General features: G+C 40.1%; 1 protein-coding gene across 1 annotated transcript; it reads left to right on the top strand.

The window, feature by feature from the left end:
- Window positions 1-272: 272 nt before the first annotated feature.
- Window positions 273-686, top strand: LOC140021190 (uncharacterized). Its single transcript, XM_072071957.1, has one exon. The coding sequence runs from the start codon at window positions 273-275 to the stop codon at window positions 684-686; it is 414 nt and encodes a 137-aa protein (XP_071928058.1).
- The last annotated feature ends 20622 nt before the right edge of the window (window positions 687-21308 follow it).

Below are 21308 nucleotides of genomic sequence, written 5' to 3'. Positions count from 1 at the left end.
TGAGAGGGTAAACCAAGTGTTGGAAATGTATTTGAGGTGCATGACACACTTAGAACCTAAGAGATGGAATGCCTAGCTCTCCCTTGTTGAGTGGTGGTACAACACCACATATCACACAGCTATACATATGAGTCCATTTGAAACTTTGTATGGAATGGCCCCTCCTCAGCTAGCACTGGGGCCTTACTCTCACTCCAGGGTGGCAACAGGAGAAGATCACTTGATGGATAGGCAGAGGTTGGAAGAAGAACTTGCAGAAGGCTCGGGATAGGATGAAAGTATATGCTAATCAGAACAGGAGCGAGAGGACATTTAGTGTCGGAGATTGGGTCTACTTGACTCTACAACCATATAGGCAAATGTCTATGGAATTAAGGGGCAACACCAAGCTGTCAGCTAAGTACTTTGGTCCATATCAGGTGGTTCAGAAGATAGGAAGGGTGGCATATAAGCTTAAGCTACTTGAGGGATCCAAAATTCATCATATGTTTCATGTGTCATTGTTGAAGAAAAAGATAGGGAATAATGCAACTCCCGCGCTCCAACTACCAAACCTGGACGGGAAAAGCCATTTGAGAGTGGAACCAGCTGCTATTCTGGATCACAAAATCATCAAGAGGAGGAATGTAGCAGCAGTACAATGGCTCATTCACTGGTGGGGAACCACACCAGCCGAAGCTACATAGGAAGATGCAGAAAAGATCAAGAGGGAGTTCGCTGAATTTCAATCTTGAGGACAAGATTGATTGAAGGGGGCCAATTGTCATGAAACAGAAGTTTAACTAAAGACATAAAAGATGAAAAGCGTGCACTCGACAGAGAAGGCATGGAAGATGATGAATGGCGCAAGAGAAGGCATGGAACCAGTATCATACCTTTATTGGAAAGCTGCTCAAGAAACATGAGCTCATCGAGCAAGTGGTCCTGCAACAAATTCCGGTATTCAAAAGCCACGTGTCCGAGCTAGATTAGTAGAGCTCAGGAAGTTAGTTATTAGTTTAGCTATATATAGTCAGGTTCAATGATGAAAGAGGGGGAACTTTGTTAACAAATTGTTAGTCATCATTCTCTAAGCATTGTCCTTTTCTAATCTTCCTTCATTCTTGTTCATCTCCTCCTCTTTCCTGCCATTTCTGTAATCTTCATTGTATTGATCAGTACAATACCATTAAATTGAATTTTTATCAGTTACTATTACTACTTGTTAATCTCCGAGAATTTATCTTGTTAATTTGATTGTGTACCATTCCATTGTCTGGTTCCCGTTCGATACCATCACATTTCCAGAAAAGAATATTTAAAAACCTGTTACAAAATCATATAGTATATTCCAATAATGCATTTAAGATTTCAAAACTCTAGAAGCTAACACTAACTTAACGGGCAATCATGGAAAAATTATTTTCTAGCTAATCAAGTATCATTTTTACGATATTGTGTACAAATTTGACCATGAAAAATAAAGTGAAATGAAAGGGGTATATCTTTCTTTCTTGCTTTCAGCATTTACAAGTAGATTAATTCTTTCTTCTTTTCATGGAAAATTATTTCAAAATATATGAGAAACTTTTTATACACAAATCTTACGGATCAAATGGAAAAAAGTAACAAAATTTCTTTTTATTCTTTTTAATTAGTAAAAGTAAAGATTAACACAAGATTACTCATAAGGTAAGAATGCATACCGAGCACTAAGCCAATTGTGATGAGTTGGTTTATTTGTTGAAATCACAATGAACTATTTAATTCTTTTCAAGCAAAATTTTCCGGTGGTCGGGAGAGAGTTTTTAGAGTTCTATTCATTGTTAGGTTTGAAATTTGAATCTTTTGCTTAATAGTTAGGGGAAGGAATGGCGTGAAGAGGAGTGAGAGGGTCCAAAAAAAAAAGCAAACTTTACAGGGCAGCTGGATTGAATGAACAGAATTGGTTAAGAACAAGTAGCTATCATATAATTAACTAAAAGGATTTAACGTTTTTCCAACTATAATTTTCATATAATACTCAGTGAATTATCACATAGAATTGAAAGTGGAAGGACTCAGCTGCATTTAGTTGAAAGCCATTAGTAGCTCGTATCAAATCTTTTTTTTCTTTGGCTAACCCCGTCCACGGGGAGGGAAGCCACCCCAGCTTTTATTCATAGAAATCAAAGTACAAAAGAAGACCAAGTTACAAGGGTACTCGCACTAGGGGGTTCGCACTCTCCTAACAGAAGGGAACCCCAGGCTATCTAGACCAATTCCTCCACGGGCCAATCTCAGCCATTCACTCTAATGCTCATAGAGCTTGACAGCATGGTGGGGTGTGCTACCCCGACATTAGCCAGAATATCTGCCACCTTGTTTCTCTCTAAAACAATAAGAAAACCTAGCCGAATCTCCCGCCAGCTTCCATATTTGGTGGATCTCCCAGCGGATATGCCAAGGACAGTGAAGCTGTCGTTTAAGAATTCCCACCAAGACCAGTGAATCCTGTTGAATGCTAACATTCGTGAACCCCTGTTGAGCACATATCCGAAGCCCCGTCAGGAGAGCCAGTGTTTCAGCCTGGAGGCTAGACTTCACTCCAAAAAAGCAGAGAAACCCACCAAGGCGTGCCCCGACGGATCCCGTAACAATCCTCCACCACCACATGTCCCAGGATTACTCTTGGAACAGCCATCCGTGTTCAAGGTAAGCACCTCCATTGCAACTAGCTTCCAGCAAACAAGTTTGAGTCCAAAACGCCCACTGACTGAGATGACCAGTCACACAACTACAAGAACGAACATGCCCCAACCTGCTGCTTGAACTGCCTTTCGAGCAACAATTTGGTCTCCAGAAAAATATTTTGGCAAATAGAAGGGGGATGTGGGTGAATATCCTCAAAAAGCGCTCTACTCCTAGCTTTTCAAAGATGCCAATAGAGTATGCTCGGGAGAGTATGGTAGAGAGCCCGCTGCCTCTCCGAGTTAGGTGAAACCAACCACTAAGAAGCCAGACGGGCCCGCACAGACGGGACCATGCAAGAGATGCCACACAACCCCTTAAGGAATGCCCATACCACCATAGCAACCTCACCCGTGGCAAATACATGCTCAATGGACTCAACCGACGGGGAAAGACAACACACACATTTTGACGAAACATGAAAGCCAAGTGTGCTGTGCACGTTATTTAAGGGCAGCCGGCCCATTAAGAGTCGAACCATGAAAAACGATACTTTCACGGGAGTTGGACGCTGCTAAACCCTAGAAAGCATGACTGAAACATTACCGGCATGCCGTACCTCATGATAGGCCGAGGCTAAAGAGAACTTCCCAAACCTCTCCGGCATCCATACCACCTCATCTGCAAGCTGTTTAGTCGGGACCGATTTCCCCAACACAGAAGACATCACGTCCCGTGGTAGAACCTGAGCCAGGAGCTGAGCATTCCAATGACCCTGAATGACAAAGTTTCGGAAAGATAGATGCGAGGCCACCGGGGTTTTGAGAAACAACGCTCCACTCCCCAACTAATATCATACCAAAAATGACACGAACCGTCTTGTACTAACCACAACATGGAAAGCTCAACCTGTCGGCTGATGTCCAGCATTCGTCTCCACGTCGCTGAGGCAAATAGCTTGCATTCTACCTGGCAAGGGTGAATTCTCTGACAATACTTCTCCCGCATGAAAGAAGCCCACAAGGACGACCCGGTCTGGAGCTGCCACCAGAGCTTGTAAGAGAAAGACGTATATACATCCCTAAGCCGGCGAAACCCCGCCCCTCCTTCCTCAGGTGGGAGACATAGTTTAGCCCAGTCAATCCAATGATACTTCAATCCCTCCTCCGAAGATCTCCATAAAAAGTTGGCACAAGCTCGCTCGATGACCCGCAACACAGCCTTGGGCATTACTGTAGCAGACAACAAATGAATCGGAATAGCGGAAAGAACATGCTTGATCAAAGTGAGCCTCCCTCTCGACGATAAAAACTTAGTCTTCCAAGACAATATTTTCCCTAGGACCTTCTGACACACCTCCGCAAAGTAGGCCGTCTTACACCTGCTGACATATAGGGGAAAACCTAAATAGCGGGTGGGAAATGTCTGTCGTGAGAATCCCGTGATACGTTCAATTGCCCTACGTCATGTACTGGATAAGGACAAGTGAACCAAATAGCCGCTCTTCTGAGCACTAAGCATCTGACCTGAGGAACATTGATACATATCTAGCACCCTCATAACCCGGCGCAAAGATGCTGAGGACCCACTAGCTAGGATGAGCACGTCGCCCGCAAAAGTCAAATGGGTTACCCTAGGGCAACCCTGGGGGACCTTGAACCCGTGGTATGACGGCTGGGTTACAAGATTGTTCAGCCCCCACAATAGGACCTCCGCGGCTATAACGAATAAGGCAGGAGAGAGCGGGTCCCCCTGACGGAGACCCCTGCTCGAGTTGAAGAAGCCGTAAGCTGCCCCATTTATCATAACTGAAAACCAAACGTTAGACACCAACCGCCAGACCATATCAATGAAGCGTGTCCCAAACCCAAACTTCCGCAATACCCTAATAAGATGAAGTTAGGACACCCGGTCATAAGCCTTGGCCATGTCAAGTTTTAGCACAACGTTACCCCCTCTCGCTTCTTTCTAATGCTTGTGACAATTTTTTGAACCAACAGTGTGACAGCCTCACCTCCCCCAAAGGCGAACCAAAGGGTTCGGCAGACCGCCTGCCCAGCTCTCGCTGGGACTCAGTCGTTCACAACAGTCCTCACTTAAAACCGGAATAAAACCACAGGAATAAATATAGCAACCATCCAAAACCTAAAGTGAAACTTATATACATTTCTATCTCAAAAGGGAGTACAACCATCGAATATACAAAGGTTCTCAATTCTTCATACATCCAGCCGTGCCAAGCACTAGGGCGAAAACCATTACAAAATTTCAAGAAACTAGTCTAAGCTAGTCTATACCGAGCTCTTGTCCTAGCTCGCCTTCCCCTGTTAAGGAAAACAAAACTAGAGAGATGAGCTGGAAGCTCAGTGAGGTTCTGAACACGTAATCAAACAATCAATCCAATACATTAAGTATAGAGTATCAATAATTCAAGAAACATTTACAATGGAAAGAGATAATAACACATTCATTAAAAGGATACGGGCTCACAGGGAGCCATTCATTCGTTCGTTCATTCATTCTCCTGTCATTCCCTTATTCCTCCAATCATTTGAAAATGCATTTTTGTAAGTAAAAATCCCTCATTTGCATTGACATTCATTCATTCATTTCATTCACCCCCTCCTAGACGTTGGCCAGGCTCCACCCGACAACAAGGTAATACTCGAGTATACCAAACGTTCACCCAGGGTCACCATATCGCCCGACCGAATCTGCTTCTGGCTCTAGTCGTTCGGTAACGAAGGGCAGGGCCCAGTTCAGCCAAAAGGCTTACATTCACGCACAAGTAACGTTTCAATCATTGAATCATTGAAAATTTCACATTCATTTAGGTCGAGTGCGATAAAGTACACACTTGTCTAGAAAACTCGTTTTGGAAATTATTGAGAGCACTTAACACATTATCAAACAATAACAGCAAGCCATGAAGTCAAGGAAAATATAACAAACAAGGAACACTCACCTATTTACGCAAAACAACGCCCAAAATATCCTTTCGAATAATATTCTCAGTCACCGAGAAAACCTAAGATCCAACGAAAAAGAATATTACAGTTCATCGAGTAAAACAATTAGATGAAAATGAAAAAAAGCCGACTAACGACGAGTAAAACGTATAAAGATGACTTTAAAGTGAAACGAGGGCATTTGAATCTGTGGACGGGAATAACGAGGGTTTCTTAAACCAAATGCAGAACTAAACTCAAAAGGGTTATAAAATTTCCAACGGAAAACACTTTGACCAAAGACAAATCAGAATCCAATTAGATAGGCTAAGGAATATTCTTTCTGAATCGTTTATGTGGCTCAAAATCAATATATAATCAAGTAGACATTATATACAAAGGTCGTGATGAACATCACGTGAAAAGGATGACAAAATACCTTAATTTTACATTTAAAACCTCACTTGAAAGTAGTTTTCTCGTAACCGAGAAAACCCTAATTTATACCTCTTTATTTGGGAAGGAGTAAGTAAACATTTGGAGTTTCCAATTGAAAAGGTATCCTGTTTTAAAATGGTAAAATGGTCATAATATTCACCAAGCGGAAATATATGAGTTCAAATAGAAAATAGCTTCTCGAACACCCTTCTTGAGAATCAAAGTAGTTTTCCATGAAATACACCCAACTTGACACAAAACACATTTCAAAAACCACTTTAACCTACTCACATTACAAGAAAATAAACAGACGGCATTTCCCCTTAAATACTTCACTTTCTCCCTACAATCAAATACCCAATCTTACAAGAATCAATCACAATCACACATTCGATTTATAAACAATAAAACACGTCCAGTTAGGCCACAATATCCTTCAATCAAAGCCAATTAGAAGCTCAAAAACCAACAATTAGAAAACCCCCAAATCGAAACCCTAGAACCGGAATTTATCCCCACAAGCGAAAATTTTTCGCAAACAACTGCAATTAACGTATAGAAGTTCCATTTAACACCATTTTAATCCATCAATCCAAGACCAATCCATGACTATCATATAAAATCAGAAAAATCCCCAATAAATCGAAAATTGGACCAACTTGACTTAAAACCATGAAATCATCCACAATATAGCATATTTAACCACTATGAAGCACTAGTATACCATTATCAAAACAACAAAGGAACTTCCTTAGCAACTCATCTTATAACTCAAGAAAGATTGGAATTTAAATCTTCCCTTCCAAAAACAACTCCACTATCACCTTTAACCCTCCTTAGTTAGCAGTTGTATGGAGTAGTTTGTAAATCTATCGGTTAAAACTCAAGATTTGAGTGAAAACTGAAACTAGAAAAATGAAGAGCTTTTCTTTCTTCTCTCAAGATGCACGGCTGAGCAAGGAGCAAAATGAAGATATTTTGGCCCCAAAACAGTATAAAAAGGGAAGAAAACAGGCGGTCAAAGTTGGTGGCTGCCTGTGCCATGTCATAATCCGGCCAGAATCTGGCCGGATTTCTAGCCGGATTCTTGGCCAGATTCAAGGCAGTAGCAAAACTCAATTTTTTTTCCAAAAGGCTCCAACAATCCAGCCGGCAATCCGGCCAAGAACTGGCCGGATTTGTGGTTGGATTTGAGGCAGAGACGAAATTCATTTTTTTCAAAACCCTCAAACAATCCGGCCAAGATCTGGCCGTATTTGTCCTTTTCACTTTTCAGAAAAATTTTTCTTTTCCAAGCTCACACGCCGCATTCATTCGCACTTCCAACGAATATATAAATCTCTAATCTCATGCAAATACACTTAATAAACACAACCACACACTCACATTTATAACGAAAACGTCCTTAGAAACATGGATAGCAACGTTTCACTTAAATAAAACAACGGAAGCAAAAATAAACAAAAGGCTGAGAAAATGTGAAAATTTTTAGGGTTCTCACACTCTCCTCTCTTAAGAAATTTTGTCCTCGAAATTTTCCTATTAACGGGATCTATCAAAATCTAAAGTAACCAATGGCTTGTACCTTCTACGTCCTCAGAAGAAATGAGGATCTTCATTCTAGTCCCTTCTCCATTTGACGGTCCAGGGTTGGTCTTGGTTGGTTGCTGGGTTCCTTTCTTTTCACGCAATTGAACCAAGCAATTAGCAATCCGATGCTTGGCGCTCCTACAACACAGACATCTTCCCTCCTTTTTCCAACAACCCACCTCAATATGTTTGCCTTTTCTACAATAGCCACAAAACGGGAAAGGGATTGAGGTTTGATCTTCTTGTGAGATACCTCTCAGTGGTCCTTCTCCACTTGGGTTTCCTCCCGGAATATCTTCCTTAAGTGTCTCCAAATTTTTCACACCACCCACTCCTCGACCCATCTTAGCGAATGGCCTACCTTGCTCACCCTGTTCTGGCCTTTGACTTTCAAAAGATACACCCCTTTTCTTTGCATGGAAGATCTTCACTTGTGGCCTTGCAATTTCTGTCCTTTGAGCTTCCTCCGGAACCTCCATAGAAGTAGCACTTTGTGCCATTGCTAAGGCCTCCTCAGAAATCCTTCGTATTTCCTTTTTAGCTCTATGTTCTTGTGCAAGAGCTCAATTTTCTCCGAATACTCGTGCTTCCATCGCCCTTCCCAATACTCGACTAGTTTCCTTTGGACCTCTATTTCGTCTCGAAGAACCGTGATTTTCCTATACATATCAACGCAATGTGCCATCTCACGGAGTCGCTGGAACTCAAGTGATAGCCTGTTAGGCAAATCAATGGGTCATAAGAAGTTCCTAAGTACAAGTGGCACTCTAACCATATCATTGTTAAGTCCTTCGATCCCAATCCAACCACAAAAACTTAAGCGGAAATACTGGCAAATAAACTAGACGGAAAAATAGAGTATGGACACAAATAGACATATACACACATAACGCACCATATATCAAGGAGACAGATGATCAAACACACAAATGCATATCAAGTTAGATAGATAGTCATATACACAAATATACAAACTAACGTCATGTAGTAACAATATAAGGGCGAATCAAAAGAAAAGGCGATATGTCGTCCCACACTCAGTTAAAATACCCCGTCCGGTCTCTTATGTCACTTTCTATCCACACTAGACGTCCGTTGATCTCTTGTACTCATTCTAGCCAAACGAAACCCATTCATATTCCCAAAATGCAAGTCTCAAGTACTTAACATGGCCTCAACTCTGGAGTACTTGGGCACGAGAATCCGAAATAAGATAATTCACATCTCGAGCTGGCCAGTCCCAAGAGTGAACTATCTACAATCGAAATTCCTACCTGACGTATCTATCTATAATCCTCAGATACCACAAGAAAATTTAAGGCCTATAACATTCACAATTCATAGCATATGCTCGAACGAGCACTTAGTCCCTCATACTTATTCACCACTTAGTTCAGGCTCACTCCGCGCAGAGACCACGCAAAGCAGGCTCTGATACCAACTGTGTGACAGCCCCACCTCCCCCTAAGGCGAACCAAAGGGTTTGGTGGACCGCCTGCCCCGCTCTCGCAGGGACTCAATCGTTCACAACAGTCCTCACTTAAAACCGGAATAAAACCACAGGAATAAATATAGAAACAATCCAAAACCTAAAGTGAAACTTATATACATTTCTATCTCAAAAGGGAGTACAACCATCGAATATGCAAAGGTTCTCAATTCTTTATACATCCAGCCCGTGCCAAGCACTAGGGCGAGAACCATTACAAAATTTCAAGAAACTAGTCTAAGCTAATCTATACCAAGTTCTCATCCTGACTCGCATTCCCCTGTTACGGAAAATAAAACTAAAGGGATGAGCTGGAAGCTCAGTGAGGTTCTGAACACATAATCAAACAATCAATCTAATACATTAAGCATAGAGTATCAATAATTCAAGAAACATTTACAATGGAAAGCGAGAATAACATATTCATTAAAAGGATACGGGCTCACAGGGAGCCATTCATTCGTTCGTTCATTCATTCTCCTGTTATTCCCTTATTCCTCCAATCATTTGAAAATTCATTTTTGTAAGTAAAAACCCCTCATTTGCATTGACATTTGTTCATTTATTTCATTCACCCCTCCTGGACGTTGGCCAGGCTCCACCCGATAACAAGGTAATACTCGAGTATACCAAATGTTCACCCAGGGTCACCATATCGCCCGACCGAGTCTGCTTCTGGCTCGAGTCGATCGGTAATGAAAGGCAGGGCCCAATTTAGCCAAAAGGCTTACATTCATGCACAAGTAATGTTTCAATCATTGAATCATTGAAAATTTCACATTCATTTAGGTTGAGTGCGATATAGTACACACTCGCCTAGAAAACTCGTTTTGAAAATCATTGAAAGCACTTAACACATTATCAAACAATAACAGCAAGCCAGGAAGTCAAGGAAAATATAACAAACAAGGAACACTCACCTATTTATGCAAAACAACGCCTAAAATATCCTTCCGGATAATACTCTCAGTCACCGAGAAAATCTAAGATTCAACGAGAAAGAATATTATAGTTCATCGAGTAAAACAATTAGATGAAAACGAAGAAGAGCCGACTAACGACGAGTAAAACGTATAAAGATGACTTTAAAGTGAAACGAGGGCATTTGAATCTGTGGACGGGAATAACGAGGGTTTCCTAAACCAAACGCAGAATTAAACTCAAAAGGGTTATAAAATTTCCAACGGAAAACACTTGGACCAAAGACAAATCAGAATCCAAATAGATAGGCTAAGGAATATTCTTTCTGAATCGTTTATGTGGCTCAAAATCAATATATAATCAACTAGACATTATATACAAAGGCCGTGATGAACATCACGTGAAAAGGAGGACAAAATACCTTAATTTTACATTTAAAACCTCACTTGAAAGTAATTTTCTCGTAACCGAGAAAACCCTAATTTATACCTCTTTATTTGGGAAGGAGTAAGTAAACATTTGGAGTTTCCAATTGAAAAGGTATCCTGTTTTAAAATGGTAAAATGGTCATAATATTCACCAAGCGGAAATATATGAGTTCAAATAGAAAATAGCTTCTCGAACACCCTTCTTGAGAATCAAAGTAGTTTTCCATGAAATACACCCAACTTGACACAAAACACATTTCAAAAACCACTTTAACCTACTCACATTACAAGAAAATAAACAGACGGCATTTCCCCTTAAATACTTCACTTTCTCCCTACAATCAAATACCCAATCTTACAAGAATCAATCACAATCACACATTCGATTTATAAACAATAAAACACGTCCAGTTAGGCCACAATATCCTTCAATCAAAGCCAATTAGAAGCTCAAAAACCAACAATTAGAAAACCCCCAAATCGAAACCCTAGAACCGGAATTTATCCCCACAAGCGAAAATTTTTCGCAAACAACTGCAATTAACGTATAGAAGTTCCATTTAACACCATTTTAATCCATCAATCCAAGACCAATCCATGACTATCATATAAAATCAGAAAAATCCCCAATAAATCGAAAATTGGACCAACTTGACTTAAAACCATGAAATCATCCACAATATAGCATATTTAACCACTATGAAGCACTAGTATACCATTATCAAAACAACAAAGGAACTTCCTTAGCAACTCATCTTATAACTCAAGAAAGATTGGAATTTAAATCTTCCCTTCCAAAAACAACTCCACTATCACCTTTAACCCTCCTTAGTTAGCAGTTGTATGGAGTAGTTTGTAAATCTATCGGTTAAAACTCAAGATTTGAGTGAAAACTGAAACTAGAAAAATGAAGAGCTTTTCTTTCTTCTCTCAAGATGCACGGCTGAGCAAGGAGCAAAATGAAGATATTTTGGCCCCAAAACAGTATAAAAAGGGAAGAAAACAGGCGGTCAAAGTTGGTGGCTGCCTGTGCCATGTCATAATCCGGCCAAAATCTGGCCGGATTTCTAGCCGGATTCTTGGCCAGATTCAAGGCAGTAGCAAAACTCAATTTTTTTTCCAAAAGGCTCCAACAATCCAGCCGGCAATCCGGCCAAGAACTGGCCGGATTTGTGGTTGGATTTGAGGCAGAGACGAAATTCATTTTTTTCAAAACCCTCAAACAATCCGGCCAAGATCTGGCCGTATTTGTCCTTTTCACTTTTCAGAAAAATTTTTCTTTTCCAAGCTCACACGCCGCATTCATTCGCACTTCCAACGAATATATAAATCTCTAATCTCATGCAAATACACTTAATAAACACAACCACACACTCACATTTATAACGAAAACTTCCTTAGAAACATGGATAGCAACGTTTCACTTAAATAAAACAACGGAAGCAAAAATAAACAAAAGGCTGAGAAAATGTGAAAATTTTTAGGGTTCTCACACTCTCCTCTCTTAAGAAATTTTGTCCTCGAAATTTTCCTATTAACGGGATCTATCAAAATCTAAAGTAACCAATGGCTTGTACCTTCTACGTCCTCAGAAGAAATGAGGATCTTCATTCTAGTCCCTTCTCCATTTGACGGTCCAGGGTTGGTCTTGGTTGGTTGCTGGGTTCCTTTCTTTTCACGCAATTGAACCAAGCAATTAGCAATCCGATGCTTGGCGCTCCTACAACACAGACATCTTCCCTCCTTTTTCCAACAACCCACCTCAATATGTTTTCCTTTTCTACAATAGCCACAAAACGGGAATGGGATTGAGGTTTGATCTTCTTGTGAGATACCTCTCAGTGGTCCTTCTCCACTTGGGTTTCCTCCCGGAATATCTTCCTTAAGTGTCTCCAAATTTTTCACACCACCCACTCCTCGACCCATCTTAGCGAATGGCCTACCTTGCTCACCCTGTTCTGGCCTTTGACTTTCAAAAGATACACCCCTTTTCTTTGCATGGAAGATCTTCACTTGTGGCCTTGCAATTTTTGTCCTTTGAGCTTTCTCCGGAACCTCCATAGAAGTAGCACTTTGTGCCATTGCTAAGGCCTCCTCAGAAATCCTTCGTATTTCCTTTTTAGCTCTATGTTCTTGTGCAAGAGCTCAATTTTCTCCGAATACTCGTGCTTCCATCGCCCTTCCCAATACTCGACTAGTTTCCTTTGGACCTCTATTTCGTCTCGAAGAACCGTGATTTTCCTATACATATCAACGCAATGTGCCATCTCACGGAGTCGCTGGAACTCAAGTGATAGCCTGTTAGGCAAATCAATGGGTCATAAGAAGTTCCTAAGTACAAGTGGCACTCTAACCATATCATTGTTAAGTCCTTCGATCCCAATCCAACCACAAAAACTTAAGCGGAAATACTGGCAAATAAACTAGACGGAAAAATAGAGTATGGACACAAATAGACATATACACACATAACGCACCATATATCAAGGAGACAGATGATCAAACACACAAATGCATATCAAGTTAGATAGATAGTCATATACACAAATATACAAACTAACGTCATGTAGTAACAATATAAGGGCGAATCAAAAGAAAAGGCGATATGTCGTCCCACACTCAGTTAAAATACCCCGTCCGGTCTCTTATGTCACTTTCTATCCACACTAGACGTCCGTTGATCTCTTGTACTCATTCTAGCCAAACGAAACCCATTCATATTCCCAAAATGCAAGTCTCAAGTACTTAACATGGCCTCAACTCTGGAGTACTTGGGCACGAGAATCCGAAATAAGATAATTCACATCTCGAGCTGGCCAGTCCCAAGAGTGAACTATCTACAATCGAAATTCCTACCTGACGTATCTATCTATAATCCTCAGATACCACAAGAAAATTTAAGGCCTATAACATTCACAATTCATAGCATATGCTCGAACGAGCACTTAGTCCCTCATACTTATTCACCACTTAGTTCAGGCTCACTCCGCGCAGAGACCACGCAAAGCAGGCTCTGATACCAACTGTGTGACAGCCCCACCTCCCCCTAAGGCGAACCAAAGGGTTTGGTGGACCGCCTGCCCCGCTCTCGCAGGGACTCAATCGTTCACAACAGTCCTCACTTAAAACCGGAATAAAACCACAGGAATAAATATAGAAACAATCCAAAACCTAAAGTGAAACTTATATACATTTCTATCTCAAAAGGGAGTACAACCATCGAATATGCAAAGGTTCTCAATTCTTTATACATCCAGCCCGTGCCAAGCACTAGGGCGAGAACCATTACAAAATTTCAAGAAACTAGTCTAAGCTAATCTATACCAAGTTCTCATCCTGACTCGCATTCCCCTGTTACGGAAAATAAAACTAAAGGGATGAGCTGGAAGCTCAGTGAGGTTCTGAACACATAATCAAACAATCAATCTAATACATTAAGCATAGAGTATCAATAATTCAAGAAACATTTACAATGGAAAGCGAGAATAACATATTCATTAAAAGGATACGGGCTCACAGGGAGCCATTCATTCGTTCGTTCATTCATTCTCCTGTTATTCCCTTATTCCTCCAATCATTTGAAAATTCATTTTTGTAAGTAAAAACCCCTCATTTGCATTGACATTTGTTCATTTATTTCATTCACCCCTCCTGGACGTTGGCCAGGCTCCACCCGATAACAAGGTAATACTCGAGTATACCAAATGTTCACCCAGGGTCACCATATCGCCCGACCGAGTCTGCTTCTGGCTCGAGTCGATCGGTAATGAAAGGCAGGGCCCAATTTAGCCAAAAGGCTTACATTCATGCACAAGTAATGTTTCAATCATTGAATCATTGAAAATTTCACATTCATTTAGGTTGAGTGCGATATAGTACACACTCGCCTAGAAAACTCGTTTTGAAAATCATTGAAAGCACTTAACACATTATCAAACAATAACAGCAAGCCAGGAAGTCAAGGAAAATATAACAAACAAGGAACACTCACCTATTTATGCAAAACAACGCCTAAAATATCCTTCCGGATAATACTCTCAGTCACCGAGAAAATCTAAGATTCAACGAGAAAGAATATTATAGTTCATCGAGTAAAACAATTAGATGAAAACGAAGAAGAGCCGACTAACGACGAGTAAAACGTATAAAGATGACTTTAAAGTGAAACGAGGGCATTTGAATCTGTGGACGGGAATAACGAGGGTTTCCTAAACCAAACGCAGAATTAAACTCAAAAGGGTTATAAAATTTCCAACGGAAAACACTTGGACCAAAGACAAATCAGAATCCAAATAGATAGGCTAAGGAATATTCTTTCTGAATCGTTTATGTGGCTCAAAATCAATATATAATCAACTAGACATTATATACAAAGGCCGTGATGAACATCACGTGAAAAGGAGGACAAAATACCTTAATTTTACATTTAAAACCTCACTTGAAAGTAATTTTCTCGTAACCGAGAAAACCCTAATTTATACCTCTTTATTTGGGAAGGAGTAAGTAAACATTTGGAGTTTCCAATTGAAAAGGTATCCTGTTTTAAAATGGTAAAATGGTCATAATATTCACCAAGCGGAAATATATGAGTTCAAATAGAAAATAGCTTCTCGAACACCCTTCTTGAGAATCAAAGTAGTTTTCCATGAAATACACCCAACTTGACACAAAACACATTTCAAAAACCACTTTAACCTACTCACATTACAAGAAAATAAACAGACGGCATTTCCCCTTAAATACTTCACTTTCTCCCTACAATCAAATACCCAATCTTACAAGAATCAATCACAATCACACATTCGATTTATAAACAATAAAACACGTCCAGTTAGGCCACAATATCCTTCAATCAAAGCCAATTAGAAGCTCAAAAACCAACAATTAGAAAACCCCCAAATCGAAACCCTAGAACCGGAATTTATCCCCACAAGCGAAAATTTTTCGCAAACAACTGCAATTAACGTATAGAAGTTCCATTTAACACCATTTTAATCCATCAATCCAAGACCAATCCATGACTATCATATAAAATCAGAAAAATCCCCAATAAATCGAAAATTGGACCAACTTGACTTAAAACCATGAAATCATCCACAATATAGCATATTTAACCACTATGAAGCACTAGTATACCATTATCAAAACAACAAAGGAACTTCCTTAGCAACTCATCTTATAACTCAAGAAAGATTGGAATTTAAATCTTCCCTTCCAAAAACAACTCCACTATCACCTTTAACCCTCCTTAGTTAGCAGTTGTATGGAGTAGTTTGTAAATCTATCGGTTAAAACTCAAGATTTGAGTGAAAACTGAAACTAGAAAAATGAAGAGCTTTTCTTTCTTCTCTCAAGATGCACGGCTGAGCAAGGAGCAAAATGAAGATATTTTGGCCCCAAAACAGTATAAAAAGGGAAGAAAACAGGCGGTCAAAGTTGGTGGCTGCCTGTGCCATGTCATAATCCGGCCAAAATCTGGCCGGATTTCTAGCCGGATTCTTGGCCAGATTCAAGGCAGTAGCAAAACTCAATTTTTTTTCCAAAAGGCTCCAACAATCCAGCCGGCAATCCGGCCAAGAACTGGCCGGATTTGTGGTTGGATTTGAGGCAGAGACGAAATTCATTTTTTTCAAAACCCTCAAACAATCCGGCCAAGATCTGGCCGTATTTGTCCTTTTCACTTTTCAGAAAAATTTTTCTTTTCCAAGCTCACACGCCGCATTCATTCGCACTTCCAACGAATATATAAATCTCTAATCTCATGCAAATACACTTAATAAACACAACCACACACTCACATTTATAACGAAAACTTCCTTAGAAACATGGATAGCAACGTTTCACTTAAATAAAACAACGGAAGCAAAAATAAACAAAAGGCTGAGAAAATGTGAAAATTTTTAGGGTTCTCACACTCTCCTCTCTTAAGAAATTTTGTCCTCGAAATTTTCCTATTAACGGGATCTATCAAAATCTAAAGTAACCAATGGCTTGTACCTTCTACGTCCTCAGAAGAAATGAGGATCTTCATTCTAGTCCCTTCTCCATTTGACGGTCCAGGGTTGGTCTTGGTTGGTTGCTGGGTTCCTTTCTTTTCACGCAATTGAACCAAGCAATTAGCAATCCGATGCTTGGCGCTCCTACAACACAGACATCTTCCCTCCTTTTTCCAACAACCCACCTCAATATGTTTGCCTTTTCTACAATAGCCACAAAACGGGAAAGGGATTGAGGTTTGATCTTCTTGTGAGATACCTCTCAGTGGTCCTTCTCCACTTGGGTTTCCTCCCGGAATATCTTCCTTAAGTGTCTCCAAATTTTTCACACCACCCACTCCTCGACCCATCTTAGCGAATGGCCTACCTTGCTCACCCTGTTCTGGCCTTTGACTTTCAAAAGATACACCCCTTTTCTTTGCATGGAAGATCTTCACTTGTGGCCTTGCAATTTCTGTCCTTTGAGCTTTCTCCGGAACCTCCATAGAAGTAGCACTTTGTGCCATTGCTAAGGCCTCCTCAGAAATCCTTCGTATTTCCTTTTTAGCTCTATGTTCTTGTGCAAGAGCTCAATTTTCTCCGAATACTCGTGCTTCCATCGCCCTTCCCAATACTCGACTAGTTTCCTTTGGACCTCTATTTCGTCTCGAAGAACCGTGATTTTCCTATACATATCAACGCAATGTGCCATCTCACGGAGTCGCTGGAACTCAAGTGATAGCCTGTTAGGCAAATCAATGGGTCATAAGAAGTTCCTAAGTACAAGTGGCACTCTAACCATATCATTGTTAAGTCCTTCGATCCCAATCCAACCACAAAAACTTAAGCGGAAATACTGGCAAATAAACTAGACGGAAAAATAGAGTATGGACACAAATAGACATATACACACATAACGCACCATATATCAAGGAGACAGATGATCAAACACACAAATGCATATCAAGTTAGATAGATAGTCATATACACAAATATACAAACTAACGTCATGTAGTAACAATATAAGGGCGAATCAAAAGAAAAGGCGATATGTCGTCCCACACTCAGTTAAAATACCCCGTCCGGTCTCTTATGTCACTTTCTATCCACACTAGACGTCCGTTGATCTCTTGTACTCATTCTAGCCAAACGAAACCCATTCATATTCCCAAAATGCAAGTCTCAAGTACTTAACATGGCCTCAACTCTGGAGTACTTGGGCACGAGAATCCGAAATAAGATAATTCACATCTCGAGCTGGCCAGTCCCAAGAGTGAACTATCTACAATCGAAATTCCTACCTGACGTATCTATCTATAATCCTCAGATACCACAAGAAAATTTAAGGCCTATAACATTCACAATTCATAGCATATGCTCGAACGAGCACTTAGTCCCTCATACTTATTCACCACTTAGTTCAGGCTCACTCCGCGCAGAGACCACGCAAAGCAGGCTCTGATACCAACTGTGTGACAGCCCCACCTCCCCCTAAGGCGAACCAAAGGGTTTGGTGGACCGCCTGCCCCGCTCTCGCAGGGACTCAATCGTTCACAACAGTCCTCACTTAAAACCGGAATAAAACCACAGGAATAAATATAGAAACAATCCAAAACCTAAAGTGAAACTTATATACATTTCTATCTCAAAAGGGAGTACAACCATCGAATATGCAAAGGTTCTCAATTCTTTATACATCCAGCCCGTGCCAAGCACTAGGGCGAGAACCATTACAAAATTTCAAGAAACTAGTCTAAGCTAATCTATACCAAGTTCTCATCCTGACTCGCATTCCCCTGTTACGGAAAATAAAACTAAAGGGATGAGCTGGAAGCTCAGTGAGGTTCTGAACACATAATCAAACAATCAATCTAATACATTAAGCATAGAGTATCAATAATTCAAGAAACATTTACAATGGAAAGCGAGAATAACATATTCATTAAAAGGATACGGGCTCACAGGGAGCCATTCATTCGTTCGTTCATTCATTCTCCTGTTATTCCCTTATTCCTCCAATCATTTGAAAATTCATTTTTGTAAGTAAAAACCCCTCATTTGCATTGACATTTGTTCATTTATTTCATTCACCCCTCCTGGACGTTGGCCAGGCTCCACCCGATAACAAGGTAATACTCGAGTATACCAAATGTTCACCCAGGGTCACCATATCGCCCGACCGAGTCTGCTTCTGGCTCGAGTCGATCGGTAATGAAAGGCAGGGCCCAATTTAGCCAAAAGGCTTACATTCATGCACAAGTAATGTTTCAATCATTGAATCATTGAAAATTTCACATTCATTTAGGTTGAGTGCGATATAGTACACACTCGCCTAGAAAACTCGTTTTGAAAATCATTGAAAGCACTTAACACATTATCAAACAATAACAGCAAGCCAGGAAGTCAAGGAAAATATAACAAACAAGGAACACTCACCTATTTATGCAAAACAACGCCTAAAATATCCTTCCGGATAATACTCTCAGTCACCGAGAAAATCTAAGATTCAACGAGAAAGAATATTATAGTTCATCGAGTAAAACAATTAGATGAAAACGAAGAAGAGCCGACTAACGACGAGTAAAACGTATAAAGATGACTTTAAAGTGAAACGAGGGCATTTGAATCTGTGGACGGGAATAACGAGGGTTTCCTAAACCAAACGCAGAATTAAACTCAAAAGGGTTATAAAATTTCCAACGGAAAACACTTGGACCAAAGACAAATCAGAATCCAAATAGATAGGCTAAGGAATATTCTTTCTGAATCGTTTATGTGGCTCAAAATCAATATATAATCAACTAGACATTATATACAAAGGCCGTGATGAACATCACGTGAAAAGGAGGACAAAATACCTTAATTTTACATTTAAAACCTCACTTGAAAGTAATTTTCTCGTAACCGAGAAAACCCTAATTTATACCTCTTTATTTGGGAAGGAGTAAGTAAACATTTGGAGTTTCCAATTGAAAAGGTATCCTGTTTTAAAATGGTAAAATGGTCATAATATTCACCAAGCGGAAATATATGAGTTCAAATAGAAAATAGCTTCTCGAACACCCTTCTTGAGAATCAAAGTAGTTTTCCATGAAATACACCCAACTTGACACAAAACACATTTCAAAAACCACTTTAACCTACTCACATTACAAGAAAATAAACAGACGGCATTTCCCCTTAAATACTTCACTTTCTCCCTACAATCAAATACCCAATCTTACAAGAATCAATCACAATCACACATTCGATTTATAAACAATAAAACACGTCCAGTTAGGCCACAATATCCTTCAATCAAAGCCAATTAGAAGCTCAAAAACCAACAATTAGAAAACCCCCAAATCGAAACCCTAGAACCGGAATTTATCCCCACAAGCGAAAATTTTTCGCAAACAACTGCAATTAACGTATAGAAGTTCCATTTAACACCATTTTAATCCATCAATCCAAGACCAATCCATGACTATCATATAAAATCAGAAAAATCCCCAATAAATCGAAAATTGGACCAACTTGACTTAAAACCATGAAATCATCCACAATATAGCATATTTAACCACTATGAAGCACTAGTATACCATTATCAAAACAACAAAGGAACTTCCTTAGCAACTCATCTTATAACTCAAGAAAGATTGGAATTTAAATCTTCCCTTCCAAAAACAACTCCACTATCACCTTTAACCCTCCTTAGTTAGCAGTTGTATGGAGTAGTTTGTAAATCTATCGGTTAAAACTCAAGATTTGAGTGAAAACTGAAACTAGAAAAATGAAGAGCTTTTCTTTCTTCTCTCAAGATGCACGGCTGAGCAAGGAGCAAAATGAAGATATTTTGGCCCCAAAACAGTATAAAAAGGGAAGAAAACAGGCGGTCAAAGTTGGTGGCTGCCTGTGCCATGTCATAATCCGGCCAAAATCTGGCCGGATTTCTAGCCGGATTCTTGGCCAGATTCAAGGCAGTAGCAAAACTCAATTTTTTTTCCAAAAGGCTCCAACAATCCAGCCGGCAATCCGGCCAAGAACTGGCCGGATTTGTGGTTGGATTTGAGGCAGAGACGAAATTCATTTTTTTCAAAACCCTCAAACAATCCGGCCAAGATCTGGCCGTATTTGTCCTTTTCACTTTTCAGAAAAATTTTTCTTTTCCAAGCTCACACGCCGCATTCATTCGCACTTCCAACGAATATATAAATCTCTAATCTCATGCAAATACACTTAATAAACACAACCACACACTCACATTTATAACGAAAACTTCCTTAGAAACATGGATAGCAACGTTTCACTTAAATAAAACAACGGAAGCAAAAATAAACAAAAGGCTGAGAAAATGTGAAAATTTTTAGGGTTCTCACACTCTCCTCTCTTAAGAAATTTTGTCCTCGAAATTTTCCTATTAACGGGATCTATCAAAATCTAAAGTAACCAATGGCTTGTACCTTCTACGTCCTCAGAAGAAATGAGGATCTTCATTCTAGTCCCTTCTCCATTTGACGGTCCAGGGTTGGTCTTGGTTGGTTGCTGGGTTCCTTTCTTTTCACGCAATTGAACCAAGCAATTAGCAATCCGATGCTTGGCGCTCCTACAACACAGACATCTTCCCTCCTTTTTCCAACAACCCACCTCAATATGTTTTCCTTTTCTACAATAGCCACAAAACGGGAATGGGATTGAGGTTTGATCTTCTTGTGAGATACCTCTCAGTGGTCCTTCTCCACTTGGGTTTCCTCCCGGAATATCTTCCTTAAGTGTCTCCAAATTTTTCACACCACCCACTCCTCGACCCATCTTAGCGAATGGCCTACCTTGCTCACCCTGTTCTGGCCTTTGACTTTCAAAAGATACACCCCTTTTCTTTGCATGGAAG

This window comes from Coffea arabica, chromosome 11e (assembly GCF_036785885.1).
Source record: "Coffea arabica cultivar ET-39 chromosome 11e, Coffea Arabica ET-39 HiFi, whole genome shotgun sequence".
Lineage (NCBI taxonomy): Eukaryota > Viridiplantae > Streptophyta > Magnoliopsida > Gentianales > Rubiaceae > Coffea > Coffea arabica.
The sequence above is the reverse complement of the archived record's forward strand: the minus strand, read 5'-3'. Positions and strand labels throughout refer to the sequence as shown.

Excerpts from the sequence above, each read along its gene's own strand:
- LOC140021190 (XM_072071957.1), top strand. The coding sequence starts at position 273 with ATGAAAGTATATGCTAATCAGAACAGGAGCGAGAGGACATTTAGTGTC.